Source organism: Carettochelys insculpta, chromosome 15 (assembly GCF_033958435.1).
Source record: "Carettochelys insculpta isolate YL-2023 chromosome 15, ASM3395843v1, whole genome shotgun sequence".
Classification (NCBI taxonomy): domain Eukaryota; kingdom Metazoa; phylum Chordata; order Testudines; family Carettochelyidae; genus Carettochelys; species Carettochelys insculpta.
This window is the reverse complement of record NC_134151.1, coordinates 16,653,109-16,679,740: the sequence shown is the minus strand read 5'-3', so window position 1 is coordinate 16,679,740 and position 26,632 is coordinate 16,653,109. Positions and strand designations below refer to the sequence as shown.

General features: G+C 49.2%; 1 protein-coding gene across 2 annotated transcripts in view; it reads right to left on the bottom strand.

Moving 5' to 3' along the window:
• The window catches only part of SH3PXD2B (SH3 and PX domains 2B), a 139,038-nt gene that overhangs the window by 13,991 nt on the left and 98,415 nt on the right, over nucleotides 1-26,632 (bottom strand). The window contains exons 6-10 of one of the 2 annotated variants that reach the window (XM_075009955.1): nucleotides 22,415-22,440; nucleotides 21,678-21,713; nucleotides 11,926-12,060; nucleotides 7,546-7,650; nucleotides 785-902 (exon numbers count right to left, since the gene is read on the bottom strand). In XM_075009955.1, coding sequence (XP_074866056.1) covers nucleotides 785-902; nucleotides 7,546-7,650; nucleotides 11,926-12,060; nucleotides 21,678-21,713; nucleotides 22,415-22,440 — 420 coding nt within the window. The remainder of the gene's footprint in view (nucleotides 1-784; nucleotides 903-7,545; nucleotides 7,651-11,925; nucleotides 12,061-21,677; nucleotides 21,714-22,414; nucleotides 22,441-26,632) is intronic. The other variant, XM_075009956.1, reaches the window with a different exon arrangement.

Below are 26,632 nucleotides of genomic sequence, written 5' to 3'. Positions count from 1 at the left end.
AGGCACCACTCCAGGGAGTCACTAGAGCTGCTCCCCTGTAGAGATTTCTAGGGGAAAATCTTCCATCATGGTGCACATGGTGAACACACACACACACACACACACACACACACCTATTGTGAAACAGACATGAGCAAGCACTCAAAGACCTGGGCTTATTTAGTCTGTAGAAGAGAAGAGTGATTTGATGGCAGCCTTCATCTGCCTGAAGTGGGGTTCCAAAGAGGATGGAGCCAGGCTATTCTCAGTGGTGGCAGATGACAGAATAAGGAGTAATGGTCACAAGCTGCAGTAAGGGAGGGCTAAGTAACATACTAGGAACAACTACATCATTATGAGGGTGGTGAAGCACTGGAATGGGTTGCCTGCGTAGATGCCTCCATCCCTATGGGTTTTTAAGGCCAGGCCTGACAAAGACCTGGTTGGGATCATTTAGTTGGGGTTAGTTCTGCTTTGAGCAGGGGGTTGGATTAGATGACTTCCTGTGGTCTCTTCCAACCCTAATCTTCTATGAACCCCATGCCACATAGTGAGTTAGCAGCAGGGCTGGGAACAGAACCTAGAGGCGCCAACTCCCAGTCTTGCTTTCTTTCTCCTGGTCCATGCTGTTTCCCCAGTACACTGAGCTAAAGGATGGAACCCTCCCAGACTCTGGGAACGCCCAACTCTGACTCACGCCTTAAATATATTGTTCCAAGTATTCCCCCCACACAGTCAGTGATCCCCTCCCCCTTCATACAAATGCCACCTGCATCCTATGGCAATAGCGGAGGGAGGAAAGTACCTGATTTTCCACCAGCCCTCCAGGTTTTTCTGGATCACCTCTACCATAGCCCCTTTGTCGAGGTTCATTTCGTCCTCGTCTCTAGCCGTATACGGGTAAATGACTGTGTACTTCTCCTCTGTTGAGCACAAAAACAGTGTCACAAATGGACCATTTTAGGAAAACCGAAATGCACAAGAACAGGAATCACACTCAGTGCGCGCACACACATGCATTTGGAACAGACTTATCGGTCATGACATTTTTCCAAATGCCAATGGGATCTGCTTTGAAATGTACGCGCGCAGCAGTTCACCAAGACACTGGGCAGGGCCATACAGTCCCAATCGGCATTTCATACAGTGTAACAAATCTGGCTCAGGCAAGGCTGGCTCAGCCCACTCCACAGTTCCCTTTTTGCCTTGGGGTTGTGTCCTTTGTAAAGGTTGAACCTCTCTAGTCTGGAACTCCCTTGTCCAGCAACATCTGTAATCAGGTATGATTTCAGTTAGCTGGATGACCACTTATCACTGGTGTGGCCAAGTTTCCTGCAGTCCCATAAAGTTTGTTTACAGCCACCAGTCCTGGCTCTCAGTGTTCTGTGCTGTTATTTATCTGTAATTTACCCCTAAATGTCTTCTAAGCACCAGTAAGCAGTGGAAGTGTCGGTGATGTGCTAGACAATATTGATCTCTGGTGGTCTGGCAAATTCTCTCGGCCAGCACCAGTCAGGTCCCAAGGGTGCTGGATTAGAGAGGTTCAACCTGCAATTCCTAAAGCCTCGATGATCTACCGCAGTCCTCACTGCCTTGAATCCCTATATTACAACCACTATTCTTCTAGACAAGCAGGACTGGACAAGACTCCTTTCAGAAACCCAGCTCTCTTACCACCCCTTTAGCCCATAGCCAACCTGGGGATAGTGCTTCAGGGTGTTCACCCCACCTCTCATGTCCACCCCATCACTGGGCCAGCCGACGCTGTGTTAGCCACCGATCAGACAGGGGGCACTACGGAACAATAATTAAGAAGCACCCATAGAAACAACTTGTTATGCAGAGATCTCAACTCCCTCTACAAACATCCTTTGCAGAGGAGCAGCTCAGGCACAAGGGAGCGAAGTAATTTGGCCAATACCACACAATAGCTGTGTCCACACGTGCACAAAAAAATCGAAATAAATGGCCTTTTTCAAAAGAGCTGGAGGAGCATCCACCACGTGTAAACCCGTCTTTCGCAAGAAAATCGAAAGAATGGGGCACAGACTTCGAAATCCGAACCCCCATCAGGAGGATCGGCTGCTTTAGAAACACTAAATCGAAAGAGTACAGGCGTAGATGCTCTACAGGCTGCTTTTTCGAAAGACGGGTCCGCCATGGTGCCGGTCAGCTGGAGTGCAGGGTCACGCAAGCCGGCAGCAGCGGGGCTCTGTGGTCCCTGCGTTCGGCTGCCTTAAAGCCGCACACACGCAGGAAACCTGTGGCAGGAAGCTGAGAGCGTGCTAGGAGCAGCCTCTGGACATGCTCCAGCCGCACACTCCAGCGCCGCAACATAGCCAGCACCCAGCCCCACCTGTGAGCCCTACGCCCCTTCCCCGCCGCCGAGCCGCAGCTGGCCTCCCAGGGGAGGAAAAAAAAAAGGGCCCCCTCCTGGATGGAGTGGGAGCTGTGGAACCTCCCCGGCCTCTGGAAGGACGAGGGGGTCCTGCATGAGATAGGAGTGAAACGGCACAATGCTGCTGCCTTCACCTGCCTGGCGCAGGGCCTCCACACCAGGGGCCACCCGGAGCGTACCGCAGAGCGGGTACGCTGCAAGATCAAGGAGCTGCAGCAGGGCTATGCCCGGGCCAGGGACCAGGCTGGCTGCTCCGGGGCAGCTCCAGCCACTTGGCCCTTTTTCCAGGAGCTCCAGGGCATCCTGGGGCCCCAGGACAGCTCCCCACCCCTGGCATTCCTGGACACATCAGCTGAGGAGCTGCAGCCAGAGGAGGAGGAGAAGGAGCCCGGACCGGGGACCCAGGAAGGTGAGGGGACCACGAAGTGGTCGATAGAGGAGGGGGACCTCCCCATTGTCATCCCCTCCTGCTCCTCCAGCCAGGCGACCGGGAGCTGAACATCCCTGGACGTCGTCAAGGGACCCTCCGGTACGTACAGGGAGGGGCGCACACCTGTTCCACAGGGTGGGGGCGATGCACTGGCTAGTTGCCCGCACACAGGACCGGTGGTCCTGGGCCACACACAGGCCACCCCGCAAATGGGATGCGGCTCCCCACGGTGGCCCACTAGCGATGCCCAGCACCCGCCTTCAGTGGACAGCTCTGCAAGCCGCACAGGGGCAGTGGCCGGTCAGTGCTGGACAGCACATGGGGCCTGCGCACTGCAGCCTGGGAAGGGCCACCTGTAAGAGAGACCCCCAGATGCACTCCCGGGCCAGGAGGCCCAGCCTGGGGGGGAGGGGGGGGGTCAGTGCCCCTTGGGGGATCAGTGTCCTTTTGTGGGGATGGGGGCCCCACGGGGTGGGCTCGGGTGGGTGGGCCACAGCCAGGTCCCCTCTGTTCGGGGCACATTACTGACGTGCTGTCCTCCTCTCCACACAGCCGCACCATCCGTGGGCTGGGAGAGCCCTGTGCCGTCCCTCGTCCCCAAGAGCCCCCCCCCCCCCCCGCAGCCCTTGGAGGCACCGAAACGCCACCCCAGGCAGTGTGCTGCCGGGGCCTTGGCTGGAGGGCCTCCTGCTGGGCCGAGGAGGACCCAGCCAGCCAGCACCAGGCCGAGGTGGCCGAGCAGCACCTGAGGCTCACCCAGGCCGACATGGAGTGGAGGAGAGCAGCCTGGGAGAGGCTGCTGACCATCCCGCAGGACATTGGCCACACCCTCCGGGACCATACAGCCACCGTTGCCCATCTCCTGGCCCCCCGCAACACCGAGCCTGCCCACCCCCCGCTGAGCCCGCACCCTCTGCCCCCACCAGGCCCACTCACCAGAAGTATCTGCTGGTGCTATCCGCCCCCTCTCCTCCCCACAGGGAAACCTGCACCCACGGAAACAGGGGCTTCAGGGGCCGATGGAGCTCGCAGCCCACCACGCCTGCCCCGGAATGAGTGCCTCGCCCCTCTCCAAGTTAGGTTCCCACCCCCTGTGCATCGTTAACAAGAACAGTGTAGATAAACGTTTATTTTCACCACTCCGTGCTGTGCTCCTCGGGGGGCGGGGGTGGATATGCGGGTGTGGTGCTGGTGGGGGTGCATGGACGGTGGGTGGCAGATGTGCGTGGGATGTGGGTGTGCATGCGGGTCAGAGATGGCCATCGGCAAAGGCCTGCCTGAGGACCTCCTGGATGCAGTGGCCATCCTAGTGGGCCTGGAGGATGGGGGCAGTGCCCCGCTGCTCTTAGCCGGAACTGGCCGGAGGGCCCCCCAGGGGACATAGGTGCCCCCCTTTCCCCCCACAACATCGTGGAGGACGCAACAGACGCCCACCACCTGGGGCACGTTGAGGACCCCGACCTCCAGCCGAGTGAAGAGGCACCTCCACTGCCCCTTTAGGCGCCCGAAGGCCCCGCTCCACAACGATGCAGGCGTGGTTGAGGCGCTGACTGAATGCCTCCTGGCTGGGGTCGAGGTGTCCCATGTACGGCCTCATGAGCCACGGCTGCAGGGGGTACGTCACATCTGCCACCATGCACAGCGGCACGGTGACGTCCTCCGCCACCGGGATCTCCCACTGGGGGATGAAGGTGCTGGGCCCCCATGCGCCTGCAGAGGCCGGAGTTCCAGAAGACCTGGGCATCGTGGGTGTGACCGGCCCAGCCCACATAGATGTTGGTGAACCAGCCCCTCACGTCCACCAGGGCCTGGAGCACCGCCAGTGGTCGCCCTTCCTGTTGACGCACTGGCCGGCGCTGTGTGGCGGGACGCAGATGGGGATGTGTGCGCCATCCAAACCGCCGACGCAGTTCGAAAAGCCCAGGTCCTGGAAGCCAGTGACGGCGTTGTCCAGCACCCCCAGGCAAACGACTTTATGGAGCAGCATCGCATTGATGGCTCTGACGACCTGCGGGGGGGGGCAAGGAGGACACATGCTCTAGTACAGGTGTGGCGGCTGTCTCCCCTCACCTCAGGCCCATTCTGCCCCACTCCCATCCAGCCTCTGTCCCCTCCCATCCAGCGCCCACTCCATCTAGCCCCCTGCCCCCCCATCCAGCCAGCCCCTGCCCCATCCAGCCCCTTGCAGCAGAGGGTTCCCCTTGCCCCAAACCCCCCACCCACACAGCCCCACCTTACCTCCATAAGTACAGCCCCGACGGTGGCCTTGCCCACCCTGACCAGCTGTCCCACGAAGCGATAGGCATCCGGAATGGCCAGCTTCCAGATGGCAATCGTGACCCATTTCTCCAGCGTGAGGGCTGGCCGCATGCAGGTGTCCCAGTGCCGGAGTGTGGGGGCGAGCCCGTGACAGAGCTCGTTGAAGGTCTGCCTCGACATGTGGAAGTTCCACAGCCACCTTTCCTTGCCCCACTCCCCTAGCACCAGGAGCTCCCACCAGCTGGTGCTGCTAGGGTGGGTCCAGAGGGACCAGGGTGGGCACCCAGCGGTGCCCCAGGTGGGAGAGCCCCAAAGCCCCAGGGGGACCACCCAACCACCCAATGAGATAGGGTGCAGCTGTGGCGATGGTGCACAGCACTGCCAACAGGGTGTCCATAATGAGGGTGTCCTCCTGCAGGAGCTGTTGCTGGGCCTCCATCGTGGGCCCAGGTGGGCTCTGCTGGGCTGGGAAAGGCTGGGCAGCACTCAGCTCGTGCGGAGGGGAGGGCGGAGGGAGGGGCCCTTTAAAGGGGGTGGCTGGCTGGCTGCGGCTCTGGAAGGGCTTATCGCCCATGGGACCCCGTCCGCGGCGCTTCCTGCCTCCCTTCTTTTGAAAAAGGACTTGGAGCCGTGTGGACGCTCTCTTTCGAAAGGCCTGTGGCCGCACATCCAAAGAGTGGATCTAAATGCCGATCCAATAATGGCAGCAGGTGCTCCCTTTCGACGGCCAATATTTCGATTGCCGAACTTTGATTTTCGCCCTTTCGAAAGGGCGCTCACGTGTAGACCCAGCTAATGAGTGAGAGGCAGAGCTGGGAACAGAACTCCTAGCCTGGTGCCCTATCTCCTGGACTGAACGAATAAGGGCAGAGATAGGGAGGTTTCATTTCCAAAGGAGAAGGAGAGGCAAGGACGAACACCCTGCTAGCTATGCCCACTTTGCAGACAAGATGCTTTTAGATCAACCAGCTGTCCCTTATTTCCTCCTCTCTCCCCACCCTGTCCCTGCTTTTGTGGGGCCTAGCCAGTGCTGGAATAGGACGCAGGCCACCTGGGCAAAACCTTAAACCCCGGAGATGCTGCAGCATCATATTTCTCCCTCCTACAGTTCTCCCTACGTCTACACCCAAGTGCAGAACTGCCCACTGAAGAGTTGGGAGCCGATTTTACAACTGACTCTCCACCCACTCTGCATAATGAGTCAAAGCTAAGAAAAATCCTGTGGCATCCAGGGGCTCTGAGCTGAGCCCTCACCTCCTAAACCCCCTGCTGAAGTGCCAAGGTCCAGGTTCACAGCCCAGTGAACAAGCTCTGCATATATGACATCAGGGAGCAGAAACTCCAGCCTTCAACTACCTAGCAAGTTAAAGAAGTAGCCAGGAGAAGGAACGGTCGTTGATGTGAGCAGGTTTGACAATACAGGCAGCAGTGCACAGACGAACACAGATGGAAGGCAAAAGGCTGACACAAGCAGAGTTCACCACATGCAAAGCATACAAATACCACAGGCTCCAGCACGTGCAGACAAACACAGGCGCAGCTCCAAGCAGACAGCAGACGTCTCTACATCATCCACCTTGACCCCATCCACTGGTATACAAGTCCCCAAGAGTCCGACGGCGGCCAACATGCCTGGGCAGAGACCAGTATCTCCAAGGCACTGGGAGAAGCACGTCAGGGAAGCAGGAGAGGGACAAGAGAGGATGTAAAGAGGCAGCACCAGACCTTATAGTTTTAGACAGAAGACAGGGATGACACCATGGAGCTGACAGCTTGTAATCATCCGGCTTTCAGGTCACCGGTCCTCCCCACTCCACCAGGTCCCCAGGCTGTGGGATAGATCTAACTATGGAGCTAAATTAAGCCCAGACTTCTTGGAGCTCCATTTCTTACAGAGGTCAGGATGGGAAACTGGGTAAATCCCCGGGCACTTCTGGGATACCTTAAGTAAAGCTCGTACCCTGGTTATTCCAACCACACGTGCCACTGCGTTTCCTTTCTCCTACCTGCCTCACAGAACACTCTAATAAGTGTAAGGCCACAGCCCATGAAAAATAGGATGAGGCCAGAGCCCAGACCCTGTTCTTCTTACTAATAGCAAGTGCACAGCTACCCAGATAAGGGGATCCAAACTGCGGCTAGTGGCTCCCTCCTCGGTTGCAGCACTGGATGTTTTGTGGATGGAGCACAGCCCCTTCCGGGCAGACAGGGAGCAGAAAAATCACTCATTCAAATCCATCAGCCTCCAACTGCTCTGCTAGTGGCACTAGAACAGCTGGCTGCAGGTCTCATCTTGACTCATGCTGGGAAAATAGGGAGATTAAGGCCAAGCCTTGTTAAATGACCTGATCCAAGGTCACTTGTGGGTCTGTTACCCTGGGTGCCAGCCTGCCACATGTAAAAGATCTAAGCAGTCCAAGAAGACCCAGGCAAACTGGGATAGGATGGTACATCAGCTCTTCTCAAACTGGTGTCTTACCTTCTTCAGGCTGCATTGAAAATTCATCCTGGACACCATCCTGAGCTTCCAGGCATGTAGCTGGGACCCAGCCTTGCTCGTCAGACGTGCTCACAAACCACCAGCCTGAAAACAAGCAACAGACCCTTTAGCTGGGGGAAGTGTTCCCTGCAAGCTGTGCCCTTGGGTGGCTGCCCAGGAAAGATTCAGGCTTCACCCAGCTGATTATCAGAACACCCACAGACACCCACAGCTGGCAGCCTCTGTTTCTATGTGTTGCACATAACAACTTTTATTCTACGCGTAGATGGAAAAAAATAGAGGGAAAACTGGCTGGGTGCATCCATTTGCACACACACATGCACGCATGCACGCACGCACGCAGAGCAGCTGACAAGAGGTCTCCACAACCAGTCAGGAGTCTGCTCAACTGTGCTCCTTGCCTGGTCTGTCGGCCACAGGCTGGAAAGTGGGTCTACACCCAGGTGAATCCACAGTTACAGGGCAAAAAGCTGCAGGAGCAGCATGGATCGCCTTACAGGAATTTACAGTCTGAAGGGAAAGTTTGACAGGGGAGTGATTCCCTCCTAGGCATTGTTAGCAGGAGCAAAGTCATAAAATGGGACTTTAACATCTAATTTACTTTTCTTCTTTATGTTCCCTGGTTTCTTTCTGCACTCCCCTTGGTTTATTATTCAAGATTCATCTAATTAGCAGATATCGGTGAATTTGGCTGCAAATAACAAAAAAAAAAAAAAATACTCCAGTGGCTCCCAACACGAAAATATTCATGAAAACAGACCAATTTAAAACAATCTGAGGAGAGCAAATTCAGAACTCAAAGATGAGTATTCTTACAAGAAACCTAAATATCCAGAGATCACAAACAGGACCAAGTGACTTAGTATGTCTAATCAAAATGAATCAATCCCCACTCTATTATCAAACACACAACCACTTGTTCAGGAAATAATCTAAAAACTAAACATTGTTTGTAAAGCCAAATCTGTGAAGAATATTTGAAAGAAAAATCTGCAGTTGCTCATGTACAGCCTTCTAAATGAAAAGCAGTGTATAATTCTGTGTGTGTGTGTGTGTGTGTGTGTGTGTGTGTGTGTGTGTGTGTGTGTGTGTGTGTTTGTAAAAAATTCGATTGTCATCATTAGTTTAACTTTTGCTGCAATGTCATCTTTCCGGTTCTAAAAATTAGAAGCTAATACAATTAAGCTTCTCTTGTTTGAGTTTCTAGAATATTAAAAATCAAACAAAGCTACTTTCTGATTTGTTTGTTAAATTTGTGAAGTAATTTCTATTGATCTATAGGTTAATTCTCTCTAAACAAATCCCCAAAACTGCGCGTAAACCACTAACACTGTCTCTTCAAAAGTAACTAAGTACATGGTTCACTTGAAGTAGGTTGGCTGTTCTATTGACTTCACTGGAGCTCCTCCTGTGCTGATCACCTTTCTGGACTAGCACTTCATTCCTCATTCCACCCCTGTCCTTTTCAGATGAGGTCATCAACAAGTCCCTGAAGGTGATATTTTGTCATGCTTACACACGGGCCAATATATTTGGAAACAGGAGCCTGAAGTTAGACGGTTAAATGCACGGTTAGGCTCCTAAATCATAGAATACTAGAAGTGGAAGGAACTTCAAAAGCTTATCGAGGCCAGTCCCCTGCACTCTTGGCAGGACCAAGCACCATCTAAATCATGACGGACAGGTGATTATTTAACCAGCTCTTAAAATACCTCTAATGATGGAGATTCCACAATCCCCCTAGGTAATTTGTTGCAGTGCTTAACCACTCTGACAGTTAGGAAGCTCTTACTAATGTCCAGCCTAAACCTCCCTTCATCATCATCATCATCAATGCCAATGATAGGCTTAGCACCCATTGATGTCTGATGCCTCCCTTGCTATTTCTTTCCACTATTCCCTATCCAGTGCAGAGTGACTTAAGTTCTGTAGACTAGCTCCGCACCAATCTACTACATCATCTATCCATCCTCTGTGGGGTCTGCCTCTCCTATTTGAATAGTCCATTGTGCCGAATACCAGGGTCTTGACTTCTCATTCATCGTTCATTCAGCAGATAAGTCCAAACGGCTGTAACTTGAGTCGTATAACCTTCTGCAGCAGGTTCTCTTTTGGCTGCATCTTCCTACATAATTCCTCGTTGGTGACCTTCTGCATCTGTCCTATTCTCACAGTCTTTCTATAACTCCCCTCCAACGCCAATATCCTTCTCTTTGAATATTTTAATATCACCCATGTCTCACATCTGTACAATATGCTGCTACATACACATGTTTTCAAGATGCTCAACTTTGTTCCTTAGCCTGTCCCAAGCCTGGATAAAGGAGGAAGGTTGGTCAGATGCGTTTCCATGCACTGATCGTAAAACAACAATATGAATGAAATCTGATACCAGTATGACAAATGCTGGCTCAGATGTCACCCAGATAAACAAGGTCCATGATACCAATCAAGTGATCAGGGTAGGATCAGTAAGTTGGCTACTGAAAGAAAGTTACAACTAACCCATATACTATCAATTGGAATGTGGAATAGCCGAACACTTTGCGCAACTGGAAAGTCAGAGCTACTTCAAAAGGAGATGGAGAGATACTAGTGAAATACACTTGGACTGGTGGAGATGCATTGGATGGCATTGCTCCCTTGCAGTGTAAGCCCTCTGCTTCTCGTCCTACTGTAGAAGGTTAAAGAGAATATTTTTTTTCTCCCTCCTCCTTGAAACAACCTTTTAGGTACTTGAAAGCTGCTATCATGTGCCCTCTCAGCCCTCTTTTTCCCAAGCTAAGCAAACCTAGTTCTTCCAGTTGTCCCTCATAGGTCATGTTTTCAAGACCTTTAATTATTTTAGTTGCTCTTCTTTGGACCTTCTCAAATTTCTCCACTTCTCTCTTAAAATGTGTTACCCAGAACTGGACACCGCCATACTCCAGTTGAGAACTACTCAGTGCAGAGTAGAATGGAAGAATCACTTCTTGTGTCTTGCTTATGACACTATTGTTAATGCATCCCAGAATCATATTTCCTTTTTTCTGCAATTGTCTTACACCGCTGACTCTTATTTAGCTTCACAAACAACAAGCAGTCCTGTAGCACCTCAAAAACTAACACATTTATTAGGTAATGATGTTTTGTGGACAAGACTCACTTCTTCATATGTAGCTTGACCACTATGACCTCTAGATCCGTTTTTGCAGTACTGGTTCCTCGTCAGTCACTTTCCATTTTGTATGTGTGAAACTGATTATTCTTTCCTAAGTGGAGTACTTTGCATTTGTCCATATTGAACTTCATACTACTAAGCTCAGACCATTTCTCCAGTTTGTCCAGAGCATTTTGAATCATAACCCTATCCTCTAAAACACCTGCAATATCTCCCAGCTTGGTACCATCTGCAAACTTTATAAGCGTACTCACATCATTATCTAAATTCTTTACAAATATACTGAACAAAACTGGTCCACAAACTGATACTTGTAGGACACCACTTGTTCATGCTCTTCCAGCATGACTGTGAACCATGGATAGCTCTCTGACAACAGTTATCCAACCAGTTATGCACCCACCTTATAGTAGTCACATCTATGTTGTATCTCCCTAATTTATCAATAAGAAGTTCACGCAGAACTGTCTCAAATGCTTTACTAAAGTCTAGATATACCATATCTACCACTTCCCCCTTATCCACAAGGTTTGTTGTCCTATCAAAGAAAGCTATCTGGTTCACTTTACATGATTTGTTTTGACAAACCCATGCTGACTGTTACTTATCACCTTGTTAACTTCCAGATGTAAGAAGATTGTAATTATTTGCTCTATTTCCATTCCTGGCACAGAAGTTCAGATGACTGGTTTGCAGTTTCCTGGATTGTCCTTATTTCCCTTTTTACAGATGGGCACTATATTTGTCCTTTTTCAGTCTTCTGGAATCTCCCCCATCTTCCATCTCTCTTCCAAGATGAAAAGTAAGTAGCACAATTCTCAGATGTGCTGAGCACCCACAATTCCAACAGAGGTCAACTGAACCTGCTCGGTGCTCAGCACTGTGGATAATCTGGCTCATATTTTAGGGGTCTGAACCTTGACTACATCCACCAGGAGCAACCATTTCTTATATGTCCCCAATAGTCATCAGATGGCAACACTAGCAATCGCTACTGACATGGGCAAGTTGAGAGGGCATCCTTAGGAGATGTCTTGGAGGTGTCTAGAGGCCAGTTGTATCAAGTTATTTTTACTTTCACTACAGTATTATGGGACTATCACCCACAGTGGCGTGGGCAGATGCTCTGCTAGGATGGGATGGATTGAAGCATTTTTAAGGCCATGTGTTTGGTCCACAGACACTTGGGCTCCCCTTACCTGATTCATTCTTCTCAATGATATCCACCACCTGACCCACGCACAAGCTGATCTCAGAACTCTCCTGCTTCTGGTAATCTGCCACCACCACATACTGCTCCAGGACCAGGGGATCTACCGATGCCAAGTCACCGCCTATACATGGGGAATAAAACACACTCTGTGCACCCAGTCACCAGTGGCTCATGACAGCTCATATCACCCACCTGCTCCATAGCTACCGCTGCCCTGCAAGAAGCTACAGGAGCAGGTCCTCATTTGGACCCCAGCGTGAAAAAGTGAATCAAACAGTCAGAGTGCAGAGGAGGAGAAAATGAGTGGCCAGGTGAGATCCATGCAGCCAAGTGAGGCCTCTGAACCTGCTCACCACCTCCTGCCTGCTCTCCAGAGGTGCACAAGCAGTCCCACCACCACAGAAGTAAATAGTTGCCTGGTCTCCGGTAGGAATGTCTTTGCAGGAAAACAATAAGGCAGGCTTTAACTGGTGGACGGATTTGTGATGGACAGAAAAACTGGTTCCAATGAACTGCGAATCACCCTGAAACTCAACCCAAGCTTCTTAAAAGTTGGGCAAAGCAAAAGAGAATAAAGCAACTTAAAAATCTGGTTATTTTCTCACTGCTGCTGCCTGTCCAAGTAGAAATGCCAAAGTATCCCAGGAGAGACTCTTCTGATGGGGCACCCTGTCCAGTTCTGCACACCTACAGGCCAAGATTTTCAAAATTGACTAGTAATTCGGGGGGGAAGTGGAGAGCTGAGATATTTGCCAAAAGGCTCATTTTTCAGAGCGTATGAGCAACTCTCCTCTGAAAATGAGGCCCCCTAAAAGTGCCAGAGGTTGGCTATCCAAACTCACAACTCACTTTGAAAAGTCTTGACCTAGGGTTTTGGATATTATAGCTTCATAAGCATCCACAAGACAAACCAGACTTCCCCCTTATTTTGCTTTGCTGTCTAACCTTTTACATTTCTGAGACAGCTTCGTGCCTCCCCCACATAAAATCCCTCCACAGATTGAGTCTCCTTGTTCGCTTTTCACCGCCAGTTCCCACTGCCCAGTTCTGCCCTGTGCATGTGGTAGATCCTTATTTAAGAGATACATAAATAATGGAAGACAATGCAGTGACGGCAACTCAGTGGCAGAGAAAAAGAAAGGAGAAAAAGTATTCCCACTCCTCTGTGTCTCATTCTGTCCATCCCATCAGCTCATTTCCCGTTGTTTCCCCTTTGTGATGTCATGTGCGAGCAGCTCTTTCCTTTAGGGCCTGATTAGTCAACCCTCTCTGCACATAACTGCCAGAGGACTCACTCATTGAAGACTTGTAGGATCATTCCCTTAAAGCAAAACTTCATGGGCAGGGACCCTGTTGCCTTGCATGTCCATAAAATGCCAAGCACTTCTGTGGTTCAAATGAAAACTCAGTCTGAGTTTCAACTCTCCATGCTGGACAGGGAAAATGCTGCCAAGTGTGATCAGTACGCCTAGGGAATGCAAGGCCTGCAGGAGACATTGAACTACTACTAATGCCCTGCATGTTGTCAGAGTACAGATAGAGTGGACCCTGAGGCAGGGTCTCTGCTGCTGTCCTTTGTGGCCTTTGGCCAAAGTAAAATATGTGAAGTTATTTCCTGTGGTAACTACATCTGGCACCACAAGAGTTCTGAGCTTGCACTTCTGGAGGACGAAGTTTAAGCAAACAGGAATTTTTTAAAAAAGGAGAAAATTCAGCTGGCCTTGCAGTTTAGCACGTGTCGGCTCACACATGTTGCAAAGCGTCTTCCTGCCCTCTTGGACATAGGACAAATACAGGCAGGCAAAAGAGAGAGCACAACGGTCATGATGGTGAGAAAACGCCTGACAGCTAAGCGACGTTTACACTGAGCCCTTAACTCAAAATAAGATACACAATTTGCGTATCCTAGTCGAGTTAATTACAAAATAGGCTATTTCGGCATTGGCACTGTCCACACAGCACCAAATGTCAAGATACTCCGCTATTTTGAGGCATCCCTTACTCTTCCTGTAACAAGGTGTAGAGGGATGCCAAAAGGGCATGCCTGGTATTTCAAAAACTATTTCAAAATACTGGGCATGTTTCACAGACATGGAGTAGCTATTTTGTGATACCGAAGTATCTCGAAATAGCTCTGCAGTGTAAACATAGCCCTATAGAATGAAATATTAATAAAAGTTACCACCAAAAGAATTAAAACCCAAATCTGCCATGCCCACCCCTTGCAGAAAAACAAATGGGGACAGTTTGGTCTTGCTCAGAATAGTCTCAGCCTCTAGGGGGCAGTATAAACTAAGACGTTTGAGTCTGTCCAGCAGATGGAGGCTGGAATGCCTCATGTGAGCAAAAAAAATGTAACTACAAGTGGCAAGAGAGCGCAGGGCTCTATTGAATTTTTTAAACACTTTTTCATTTATTAAAATGCTCTTAAAACGGATACAGATCCATTGCCATTGCTTGGTATTTATGGCCAGCATAGATTTGCTTCTGCAGAATGCAGGCTTGGTGCAAAATCAGATGCATTTCGGAAATGGAGTTTTCTACTAACTCAGCGTGTCCTTTTACAGATAAAATCCCCCCTGCCCCACATAAATGGCACTGCCATTTGCCTGTGTGTTGTTCCAGTGGAGACAGTTATAATGAGTGACACACTGTGGTTGAGAGACCTGAAAAAAGGAGCCAAGCTCAGAGCTCCTGAATGCTACTCCTGGTTCTGCCAGAAACTCATTTTGCAGCCTCAGACAAATCAGTTAACCTCTCTGTGTCTCAGCTTCCCCACCTGTAAGATAATACTTCCTATCTCTCCAGGATGAGGTGAGGGTTAACTAATATTTGCCGAGAGTCAGGGAATGGGAACTCTGCCATGTAAGTATTTATTATAGCTGCACTGTTGCTAAAAGCAGTGGTCTTGTCATAGAATGTAGATTCAGTTTGCTGAGGGACTATGCATATGGCCCAGCTCATGTCCGTAAGTCTCAGATGAATGATTCTTCCACAGGCGTAACTCCTAGCTGCCCAGTGCCTCAGCAGAGCAACTATGACATTACAAGGAGCTAGGGAGGACCACCTGAAATCTCAAGAGGGCATTGTAATCCCATGAGGAAAAGGACTTAAGGTCACAATTAGGACCTTAACAGGGACTGGGATAAAATGCCACCAAAATATTCAGGCTGTATAACAGGTCTTCCCCTTTGCGAGACCAGGAATTCAACTGAAATTACCTCCCAAAGGAAGTGATGGGAAACACATCATCTGAAACAAATAAAACACAATTTGGAGCTTGGAGACTACCCTTTAGAGAGAACATGCTGTAGGGAAGAATCCTGCGATGGGCTAAGATGGGGTGGGGTGAAGGTGGAGATGGTGAAGGTCTATTAAGTGTAGTGTATCCCAGTTTTTGCGAGGAGGGTGGAGGGGACTATGATCACCAGGTGAGCCACTTCTCTGTGCCAGGTTCTGAACATGCAAAGCTTGCACTGGGAAGTCACAGTAAAAGTTTAAATGGAAGATGTATTTTTAGTAAAGTCCTATTCAAAGGCACAAAAGGTGTTCCATGTGTCATGCTATAAACAGCTCTCTGCAGTGTTCCAGGCGAGCAGGGCAGAGTGGAAGTTCAGTTACCGTTAAGTAGAGCTTCCTCCACACCAAAAATGGGAGGCAATTGCTGCAGGGAGTTAAAAATAAGCCTCCAAAGTGAACTTGAATGTTTTGCGTTGTGTCTCCAGGACGTCTCCTACTCTGACTGCCCCTTTGAAGGGTTCCTGCTTTAAACTGAATGGGAGATGTACCCACCCAATGAGGACAAACACACAGGAGAGGGAAGAATATTGTTTCCCCAGACATCTGTTGTTCTGGGGCTATTTGCAGCTTCAAGAGGCAGTTCTGGCACCTGCACCATACCTCTTAAACCAGGAATAGAGCACAGTAAACAGCTACTGGCGGAAGAGGTAGGAGTTAATTCTAGCAGCTGTTTCTCTTGGGGTAATTATCCACAACCACAAAAATAAAACATCTTATTTATGGCTAAGCTTAGGTCTCAGAAAGAAATAACCTTGCAGTAGATCTATGGCTTAAGATGGGGGAGCAGCACCCAGAAGTGTAAGCCTGAGGCAAAAGATTAAGGTAAACTTTTTTTGCAAAAGAGCAGTGGGCCAAATAACTGTAACCAGAAGCAAAGAGACTTTCCAAGTGTTGCATAAACAGCCTCTGATGCATTTACGGCTGCAAGCTTGGGGTTCAGTGAGTGAGTGCTCAGTGGGTCAGTGCACCCTCATCCAGAGCCCAGTGAAGTCTTTGGATCATGCTACTTCGGGCATAAGCTTTCATGAGCAAAGGCCCACTTCATCATGCATCTGATGAAGCAGGTCTTTGCACACAAAAGCTTATACTCAAATAAATATGTTTGTCTTTAAGGTGCCATGGGACTCCTTGTTGTTTTGGCAGATACAGACTAACACGGCTACCTCTCTGAAACTTTCAGTCAGACTTGTGACGCTCACATTTAAAGACAAGCCATGAAGATGAATTCTAAGGAAAATAAGTACAACTCCTCTCATGTGCGCCAGGCAGAAGCTGCCTCTTGTAGGGGACTGCCTGTTGTCTTCACCTAGCTCAAGTCCCAACTATGTTCAGCACAGGATGCAAACACACAGCAAACCAGCTACCATTTTAGGAACTGCTAAATGGGTAAGTCCACTCCAATGACAGGCCACCAACAACCAGGCACAGCACCATTTACTGTATAAGTGTGAAAAAATCAACCTCAAAAGCTCTGGCAGGTTAGTTCAGCTGGAAGTTTGGATACTCACCTGAGCCACTGAGGCCTGCCAATGCAGCCTGCAAGTTTCATGGGAACCGATTTGCTAGAGAGAGTCCCAGCCCATCCCCAGTGTGGCCCTGAGATGTCATAACTGAGAACAGACTCTATTGCATTGCGTTTTGACACTTCCACCTCCAAACAGAAAGAGGAAACACGAAGGGAAAAACAGGCATTTTTGTAAAACTCTTTTCCCGGCTCTCCTGAAAAAAACCTCTAGCTTCTCTGTGTGCAAATGTCATTCGATCAGTTCTCTGGCCCACGCTGTGTAGATTAGACTAAATGGTCACAGAGCTTCCTTCCAACTTTAAATATCTATGAGTCTATCAATGCCATGGCTATTCCAGTGGTGAGTTCTTCCTCCTCTTGCACATTAGAGATGCTGAAGGTACAGCCCCTCTTTGAAGTTCCTCTTATTTCTTCAGCAACTTCATCAGGGCTAGAAATGGGGGAAAAAAAAAAAATCACACGGAATTGCCATTTATCAACAGCCTTGAAAAGTCTCCACTGCAGACACGCCAAGGCTTGGCTTCTTCTTCCTCTCTGTTGCTCTTTGTCTCTGTTTTGCCTATTGTGATGGAGGCTCCTGATGCAGTGACTTTCTCTTCCTGTTGAACAGCACTAGCCCTGATCCTGGCTAGGATCTCAAGGCAGTTTCAAAATACAACAACATAGAGCACAATAGCTGTGTCTACACGTGCACGCTACTTCGAAGTAGCAGCACTAACTTCGAAATAGCGCCCGTCGCGGCTACACGCGTCGGGCGCTATTTCGAAGTTAACTTCGACGTTAGGCAGCGAGACATCGAAGTTGCTAACCTCATGAGGGGATCGGAATAGCGCCCTACTTCGACGTTCAACATCGAAGTAGGGACCGTGTAGACGATCTGCGTCCCGCAACGTCGAAATTGCTGGGTCCTCCATGGCGGCCATCAGCTGGGGGGTTGAGAGATGCTCTCTCTCCAGCCCCTGCGGGGCTCTATGGTCACCGTGGGCAGCAGCCCTTAGCCCAGGGCTTCTGGCTGCTGCTGCGGCAGCTGGGGATCCATGCTGCAGGCACAGGGTCTGCAACCAGTTGTTGGCTCTGTGTATCTTGTGTTGTTTAGTGCAATTGTGTGTGGGAGGGGCCCTTTAAGGGAGCGGCTTGCTGTTGAGTCCGCCCTGTGACCCTGTCTGCAGCTGTGCCTGGCACCCTTATTTAGATGTGTGCTACTTTGGCGTGTAGACGTACCCTCGCAGCGCCTATTTCGATGTGGTGCCGCACAACGTCGAAGTTGAACGTCGACGTTGCCAGCCCTGGAGGACGTGTAGACGTTATTCATCGAAATAGCCTATTTCGATGTTTCTACATCGAAATAAGCTATTTCGATGTTGTCTTCACGTGTAGACGTAGCCAATGAAAGATACACGACCAGGGTAAGAATAATTGAGAAAGAAAACCCACATCCATATGCCAATGTCTACATTGCTAACCCGCTGAGAATCTGTCAGATGAGTTCCACCTTGTGTGTGCATGTGCAGGTATATGTATTCTACATGTAAAACATGTACAAAGGCTATTTCACTTTCCAATTCTCAGTCACTAGCTAGCCCAGTGCTTCACTGTAAGGGTTGTACATAACTTACAGGTTAATGTGAATTTGTTTAAATATTTTTATTGGAAGTTTTAAAAATGAGCGTTAGGGGTTTGTAAAACAGTTAGCTTTAAACCCTAACAAATGAGGGGTAATCAGACTTAGGCACCCGCCGGGTGCCCCAGAAGCACATGGGCCTTCAAACAGATTTTCAAAGGGGTCTCTCATTGATTTGCGACTCACTTTTTTCATTTTTCATCCAACAAGGCTAACGGGATTCAGCACATCACCCACGGCCATTTTACAGCACATTTGTTTATATCCATGAAAATCCAATTTACAAACAAGGATTATTCCTGCGCTGGAGTGGTTCTTAATGTTACTTTAAAGAGCAGCTGACACCTTTTGACTACCCTCCGAGGAATATGCAATTGGAAAACAATTCTACTCAGGAGAATTTATCACCAGCAGCTTGTTACTCACTTAGGAAAAGTGTGCATTAAAGCAACACCTTTCCTTCTTGCTGTGTTCCCTGTCTGGAGTCAGGATCAGCGTAGGAAAGGGAGAGTCAGCAAGAGCTAATGGATCTGAAGAGCAAACCAGTGATAGGCAACCTACAGCACACATGTGGCTCATCAAGGTAAGCTACTTGCAGGCTGTCAGATTGGTTGTTTACCTTGCATCCGCAGATACAGCTGCCTGAAGCCACCACTTCCTGCGCCTCCCATTGGCCTGGAGTGATAAATTGCAGCCAATGGGCATTGCAGGCAGTCACACCTAGGGCTGCAAGGTAAACAAACTGCCCAGCCGCCCGCCAGCAGCTTACCTTGACAAGCTGCATGCAACCCACAGACTGCAAGATGCCCACCACTGCTTTAAGCAATCCCTTAAAACAGAGACAAAGGAAAGACCCATCCCCTGCCAGAAGATGTGGAGTACCAAGAAAGGTCTGCAAAAAGAACCTTACCATGAGGCATATCTGGGCATTAAAGGTACAGTTACAGAAGCATCTTTCCCCTGTTTGTTCCAGTACATTACCTAGGAGCCCTCCAGCCTTCAGAAATGGTGATGGGATTACATCCACATGGGGGCAATCAGATTTATCCTGTTGCATCACTGTTTGGCCATGACCCAGCAGCTGCCACAACAAATAGTCACTGGCTTCCCATTCCGATGATGCACAGCAAGTAGCATTCAAGAGGTTAATGATGACTGTAAGACCACCGTCTAATTCATGGACCATAACAGCATTGCCTATATACCTGCCCTGCTGGTGGGTTTGTAGGAGTCGGAAGGGGGAGCAAAACTGCTAATGCAGCTTGCTGAAAAGCTACTGGCTGCTCTGATAGGGTGGCTGCTTTGACTGCCCACTTCCAGATGCTGTGCAGATACACCCCAAAACCAAACAGTTCCTCTTGCCCAATATCAACTCCTCACTCAATTAGTTGCCGAGCAGATCTCTCTCAGTCCTGCAAAAGGATTTTGCAAGCTTGAGAGGATTATCAGTTCTACTTCAGCTAAAAAGGGGCGGGGGAAATCAAAAGAGAAAACCACAGTTTCAGGCTACACTTGTTTCCAACCAGTGTGTATCTTCTCAGCTTCCATATCTGCCACTCACAGAATCAGCTACGCTTGCACCACAGCCTAATCTAATCTCTGCACAAAGTTTGTGCACCTTGCATTGTTTGGGCACAGGAGAATCAGGCAAGGCCTGACAATAAAGAGCTTCTTCTGTTGGCACTTGAGAATTTGTATAAGCCGTGCTGTAGGGCTTGGTTTAGGGAGAACTGCCTTGTGGCAATGAGAGCCAGGGAAACGAGAAACCATTACTCACGCAGCAATGTTACGTAGCTAAAATCCGGCCAGGCAATAATATATCGAACACAACATTATGTGAGCTGAGAACAAAGCAAGCCTTGTCCTCTCAGGGCAGGGGGGTGTCATCATTCCCTCTGCTTCCATGGGGCAGGACAACAATTGACTGGAAAGTTCTCAACAGGCTTTCAGAAGCTTTCTTCAGCTGAACTGATGCTGTGAATATTCCAAAAGGGCACGAGCTGCACAAGTACCAAGAGGCAGAAAAGGAACGACAGGTGCAAAACACCAACGCCCAGAATCAAGGGTATATTATGCTTGGGTGACTACCCCAAGCTTCTCCCCATGACTCTACAGTTATACTTATTTTCAGTATGCTCATTGGGCAGAGCTATCTTGACTGCGTACCCAAGATGAGACACACACTCCCAGCTTTTGCGTAGCTGTACTGTTTGCTGTTCTCCCTTGCATGTTTTCTTTTCCCCTGAAAATTAATCCAATGCATCTACCTGTGAGCCCAGTTTATGCTGCTTAGGACACTGAGATAGTCAAAGATTCCCATCCAACCTGTGTTGGTGGAGAGGAAACTTGGTTCAGTCGCTCGCCAATTGAAGACTTCCTAAGTTTCCTGGAACCCTAGACAAAAACTCAGACGCTCTCCTGAAGAAAGAATCTGGATCTTTCCCAGGGGTATATTTCCTCCTCTGCTCCTGTGAGGAGGCCTGGGATGAAGACACAGCTCTGCCACCCCCGCTGAGTAATCTCGCTATGGTTCTCCAGGGCCTTGGATGGGGGTGGGGGCAGAAAGTGCCAATCCACAGTGAACTTCTGTCAGCTCACCTGATATATCACATGCCCAGGCCAGTTCCCCAGGAGTAGGGATTGACTGGCACACAGCAGCCAATTTTCTAATGTGCTGGAAGATGCTCAGCCCTGGCACTGCCCCAGGCCCTACCCTGTCACACCCCTCCCCCAAGGGCCCACCTCACCCCATCCCATCTCCTGCTCCACTCCACCTCTTCCAACCCAGTTCTGCCCCCTCCCTTCAGTGCCCCTGCTCCACTCCTTTCCCCAGGCAGGAGTTACTGGGGGGAGGAGGGAGGAGTGATAGGAAAGCTGTGGTGGGTGCTCGGCACCATCATTTTTTCCCATGGTTGCTCCAGCCTCAGTCCAGTCCTGCAGCCCCATATTTCCAGCCCAAAACAAAGCTTCTGTCCTCTGCCTGAAGAACTATAGGGTAATCCCTCTCATCAGCACACACTGCACTGAGCTGCTCAGACGTTAGGGCTCAGTGTTCAGCAGGAGACTCTTGTCAGGCCTGGTACATCCCGAGCGGGCAATCACCAAACCCAGCAGGCCATTCTTTTCTCAGTCCCTCACCAATCCTCTAGTCAACCAGCAACCAAACAGAGCTGCAGGGAGTGAGACAGCTTCTTGCAAGGGTCCCCAATTTCCCCCACACAGAAACAGCCGGGGTCACCCAGCGGAAAGGCAAAGCAAGAGCAAGGCCCAAGCAGGGAGTGGCTGTTACTACCTCTCTGAAGGAAAGAAGCCGTTCTCTGGATAAACCCTGATGAAGGAACAAAATGATGGAGAAAGAAAGCGTGAGGTAAGGGGGAAATGAACATGGAGTGGATGGTGGGAATGGTCAGATTAACAACAAACAATACTCTTGTCCAGAATAGGTGAAGAACATGTTCCAGCTGTTCCCCTTCTCCGTACCCTCACCCCAACTTCCCCAGCACATCCCCATGCTGAGGTCTGCGGAGCTTTCTTCCACTGTCCCTATGATGCTCAAGGACTTCTTCTGCCCCGAACAGGCATATGCTCTGGAAGAACAGGGGAGGTCTATTATCTCTGGAGGCCCCTAATCAATTTCGAACCATGCAGGAGACAGAGAGGAGCCTAGAATTGGAGCTTACAACAATTTGCAATGAAACAGATGGACAGGCTGCTGGGAAATGAATGCTTTGCTCACATTCACCCCTTTCCTAATCTCTCCCACCCGCATCCGGAGTGAGGCAGTAACCTGGTTAGGGAGCTGAGGAAGGGAAGCATCCCAGCAGAGAGACTCACTTCACTTCTGCGGCTCCAGGTGGTGCCCTTAAGATGATGATGGCCAATCCCTCTCCATTTATTGGTGCAGCAGCTGATCAATGGATCTGTACAAGCTAGTGTCATGCACTCTTTCCCTCACCCTCCAAAACGTGTGCTGCACGGCAGGGTTACTACAACACCACCACCAAAACAAAGGAAGAAAATTGTCCTTACCTGACTTCTTCTTTCCAATGGGTTCCCTGAAAAGGAGAGAAAAGGGGGAGATCAGCAAAGAAAGGGGACACACTGAGACATCTGAAGTTGAGCTACCAGTGTGGTTTAGTGGTTAGAGCAGAAGACTCAAGACGGTGTCCTGGGTTCTGTTCCCGATTTTGCTACTGACTCACCACATGATCTTATGCAAGTCACCTCTCATGATCAACCTTCCTAACAGGCTGGTTTTCCCACTGATGTGCATCCCTTTCCAGGGGTCTTCTAACACAGTGAAGTTCAGGTCTTGAACGGTTCCCCACCTGTCCTCCCTAGTGGCCAGGCCAGGGAGCCACAGCTCTGACATGGTGGCTTGAAAGAATGGGACAGAAACTAGTATGCTCTGACCAAGATCTTTCCAACAGTGGGGGTCCAGCTTATAGGTCAGCAGTGACCCAATACTCTTGCCAAACACAACCCTGTTGTGAAAACAGATGGAGGCTCATGGATTCTACATGTGACCTCCTTTGTAACACTGGCCACATAACTTTCCCCAGATAGCTCCTAGAACTGATCATGGAGGGGAAAAAGCATCCCATTTCAAATGAATAAATTACCAGTAAAGGACAATCCACCATAACCCTCAGTAAGTTGTTCCAATAGTTAATTATTCTTACTGTTAATAATGTACACCTTACTTCTCATATGAATTTGACGAATTCCAAATTCCAGCCATTAGATCATGCTATGCAGCTCTCTGCTAGACTGAAGAACCCATTATTAAATATTTTTCCCTGTGTAGGTACTTATAGCTCGTTATCAAATCACCTGTAATCATCTCTTTCTTAAACTAAATAGATTTCAGCTCCTTGAGTACAACATTTTACGTAAGGCTATGTTTTAGTCATGGGTATTTTTAGTAAAAGTCATGGACAAGTCCTGCCAGGAAACAAATTCACAGTCTGTGACCTGTTCACTTATTGTACCATGTAGCCCTACCTAAATCTTGCCACCCTGGTTGCCCACTCTCCAGGATTGGCCTGGAGTCTTCTGAAATTAGTATCTCTCTCCCAGTGACCACGGAGAGCAATTCTGAAGATTTTAATTGGATATTTTAAGATGACGACATTACCTCGTATTGGGTAAAAAACACCTTCTGTCAGAGTTGGCAACCGTAGATGCTGTAGGTGCTCTGGGTCAGAGGGTGATCCTGCTTGGAGGGGACAGGGGAGCACTCAGGGTACTGGACAGGCAGTCCAGGGATGCCACAGGTACTTTGGGGCCACGATGCATGGCTCGCGACCTCCATTGCGCCCGGGGTGGCAGTGAGGACCACAGTGGCCCAAGATACGCCCTGCTGCTGGAGAGGGAGAGCCATGGTAGCCTGAGAATGCACCAGCGCAGAGGCTGCCCAAGCTGCTCAGGTGCTCCTCAGGCCAGAGGCCCCGGCTGCTGCAGAAGTCACAGAGCTCATGGAAAATCAAGGAATCCGTAACAGACTCACAGCCTCAACCATCAGGCAGCTCTCTAATCCCTTAGTCATCTGCGTGGCTCTTATCTGAACTTCTCCAATATACGAACAACCTGCTTAAACTGGGGATGCCAGAAGTACATACCGTGTTCCAGCAATGGGCACGCCAGATCCACGTGGAGCGGTAAGTGACCTCTCAGCTCCTAGAGATTCTCCCAGTTCTGCATCCAAGGCTTAGCCCTTTTGACCCCAGCATTATATTGGGAGCCCATGTTCACCTGATTAGCCACCGCAATGTCCCCCCATCTTTTTCAGAACCTCTGCTTCTCAGGACAAAGCTTCTCATCTTGCAAATATGGTCTACATTCCTCAGTCCTCAAGGTATACACATTTAGTCATATGAAAGTACATATGACTTGCTTATGTCCAGTTAACCAAATAATCCAGACCACTCTGAATTAGCGACCTGTTTTCTTCATTGTTTACCACTGTCCCAATTTGTGTGTCATCAGCCAACCTTGTTAATTTTTATCAGTGACCATTTTATGTTTCCTTCCAGGTCACTGATAAAAATGTTAAATAGTGTAGAGCCGAGAACTGATCCAACCAGGATGCCACTAGAAATACATTTGCTCCATGGCTGTTTGGCATTTATAATTATGTGTTAGGGCCTTTTTAAATTATTCAATAAGGGTCATATTAATTTTCTCGCAATCTAGTTTTCTAAATCTAAATGTTACACAGCACCAAATGAAACACCTTAGAGAAGCCTACGTATACTCCATCTACATTATTACCTTTACCAAACAAGTTTGTAATCTCATTACAAAAATACAACTAATCTGATGGAATCCATTTTCCATAAACCCATATTGCTTGGTGTTAATTATATGCCCTTCCTTTAATTCTTTATTAATCAGGTCTTCTATCAGCCCGCTCCATTATCTGGCCTGTGATCGATGTCAGACTGACAGGCCTATAATTATACAAGTCACCCCATTAAATACTGGCACAATTCTAGCTTTCTTCCAGTCATTTGGAACGATTTCTACAACTTACTGAAAATCAACATTAATGATCCACAGAGTTTTTCTGCCACCTTCAAGCTCTTGGATGCACATTACCTGGACCTGCTGATTTAAATATGTCTAGCTCTAGTAGCTGCTGCTTAACGTCCTTTTGAGATACCAGTAGAATGGAAAGAGTGTTACTGTCATACGATGGAACTACAGCCTGGGTCCCCCCACTTACATACAGAACAGAAATATTTACTGAATGGTTCTGGGGAGGGAAGTGTTATGTTTACTGTATACTCCTGGGCTGTGTCTACATTAGACATTAACATTGAAGTTAGGCACTACTTCGAAGTAGCCAGCAGAGAGTCTACACACAGTTTTCCCTTACTTCAAAGTTAACTTGGAAGTAGGGAGCCCAACTTCAAAGTCCTTACTCCATTCCCCGGAATGGCGTAGTGCCCTACTTCGAAGTTTAACTTCGATGTAGGGTGTGTGCAGACACTCAACTTTGAAGTTGGTTACTTCGAAGTAAGCAACTTTGAAGTTATTTTTGTAGTGTGGACGCAGCCCTGGAGAGGGAGCACTGCAAATTCTCAGGCTGATGGCATTCCTTCGGGGAACAAGAGACAGAGGTTGGGAGCATATTGAGTGAATCAGATGGTTGACTGCCAGACCTCAGCACCTTTCTAGACACCACTCTAGGAAGAAGGGGGGTGTACTCCAGGGTTATGGGAGCAGATGACAGGAGTGCATTTTATTAAGGCTGAAAGAGGGGAAGGGGGTGGGAAATAAGGCATCAGGATTGCTTGTCCCAGAGTTGCGGAAGGGATTGGCAGCATGGTGGGGACGGGGGTAGGAAGAGGAGAGTGAAGTCACACATCCTCTGGCTTTCTAGCTTCTCTTACATGGTTTTAACTGTACGAAGGAACTTGGAGTCCTGCTAACTCAGCCATTGGGCCCGTACACAAATCCTCCAGTAGTACAACAAAGTCAAGGCCATTTCAGCATTTAAAAAAACACCCAGGAGGCCACAGCAGGCCCAAAAATAGTATGTTCCCAATACCCTGGGACACCTGGGCAGCTGCAACTCTAAGCAAATTTGCCAGCCTCTCCATCAACTGCTACTTGTCTTACCGTATTTCCAGGAGGGCAACACGGTACCTGACAGGGACAGACAGTTGCATATCACTTAGCACAGTGGAACCCTGATCCCCCACTGGGGCCTCTAGACACTACTATTAATTCATGTGCCAGTAATCCCCCTCCCATTGTGGCCGTCCCTTTTCCCAATCCACAGGTGACTCCTAGCCCAGAGGAAGAAATGCACACGCCATATCAGTCCTGTCCTAGAGCAGGAGTAGGACACACACGCCTCCACACGCACGCATTTGTGTCCAAGGATGACAACAGGTGCAAGGCCAACTTTGCAATACAGAGGACCTTCCCCAGCTGCTTGCAGTTTCTTGCTGGAAAGTGAGTTTCAGCAGGCCCAAGGGTTATTGAATTGGCCTGAGAAGCTGGGGCTCCCAGAAGAATAGGGCAGCCAATCAGCCACTTCCTTTGCCTGTAAAGTCCACTGGCAAAAAAAAGCTCCCCTCCAACAAGGTCTAAGGCCAGCTGACGCGGCAGTTCCAGGATCAGTGACAAACGGAGCCAGGGCAGGGTCTGCTGAGTTTTCTATCAAGCCTACCAGCATTTTAAGAACTTCATTACTGCAAATGTAAAATTTTACTCCCTGGAGCGCTGGGGTGATTC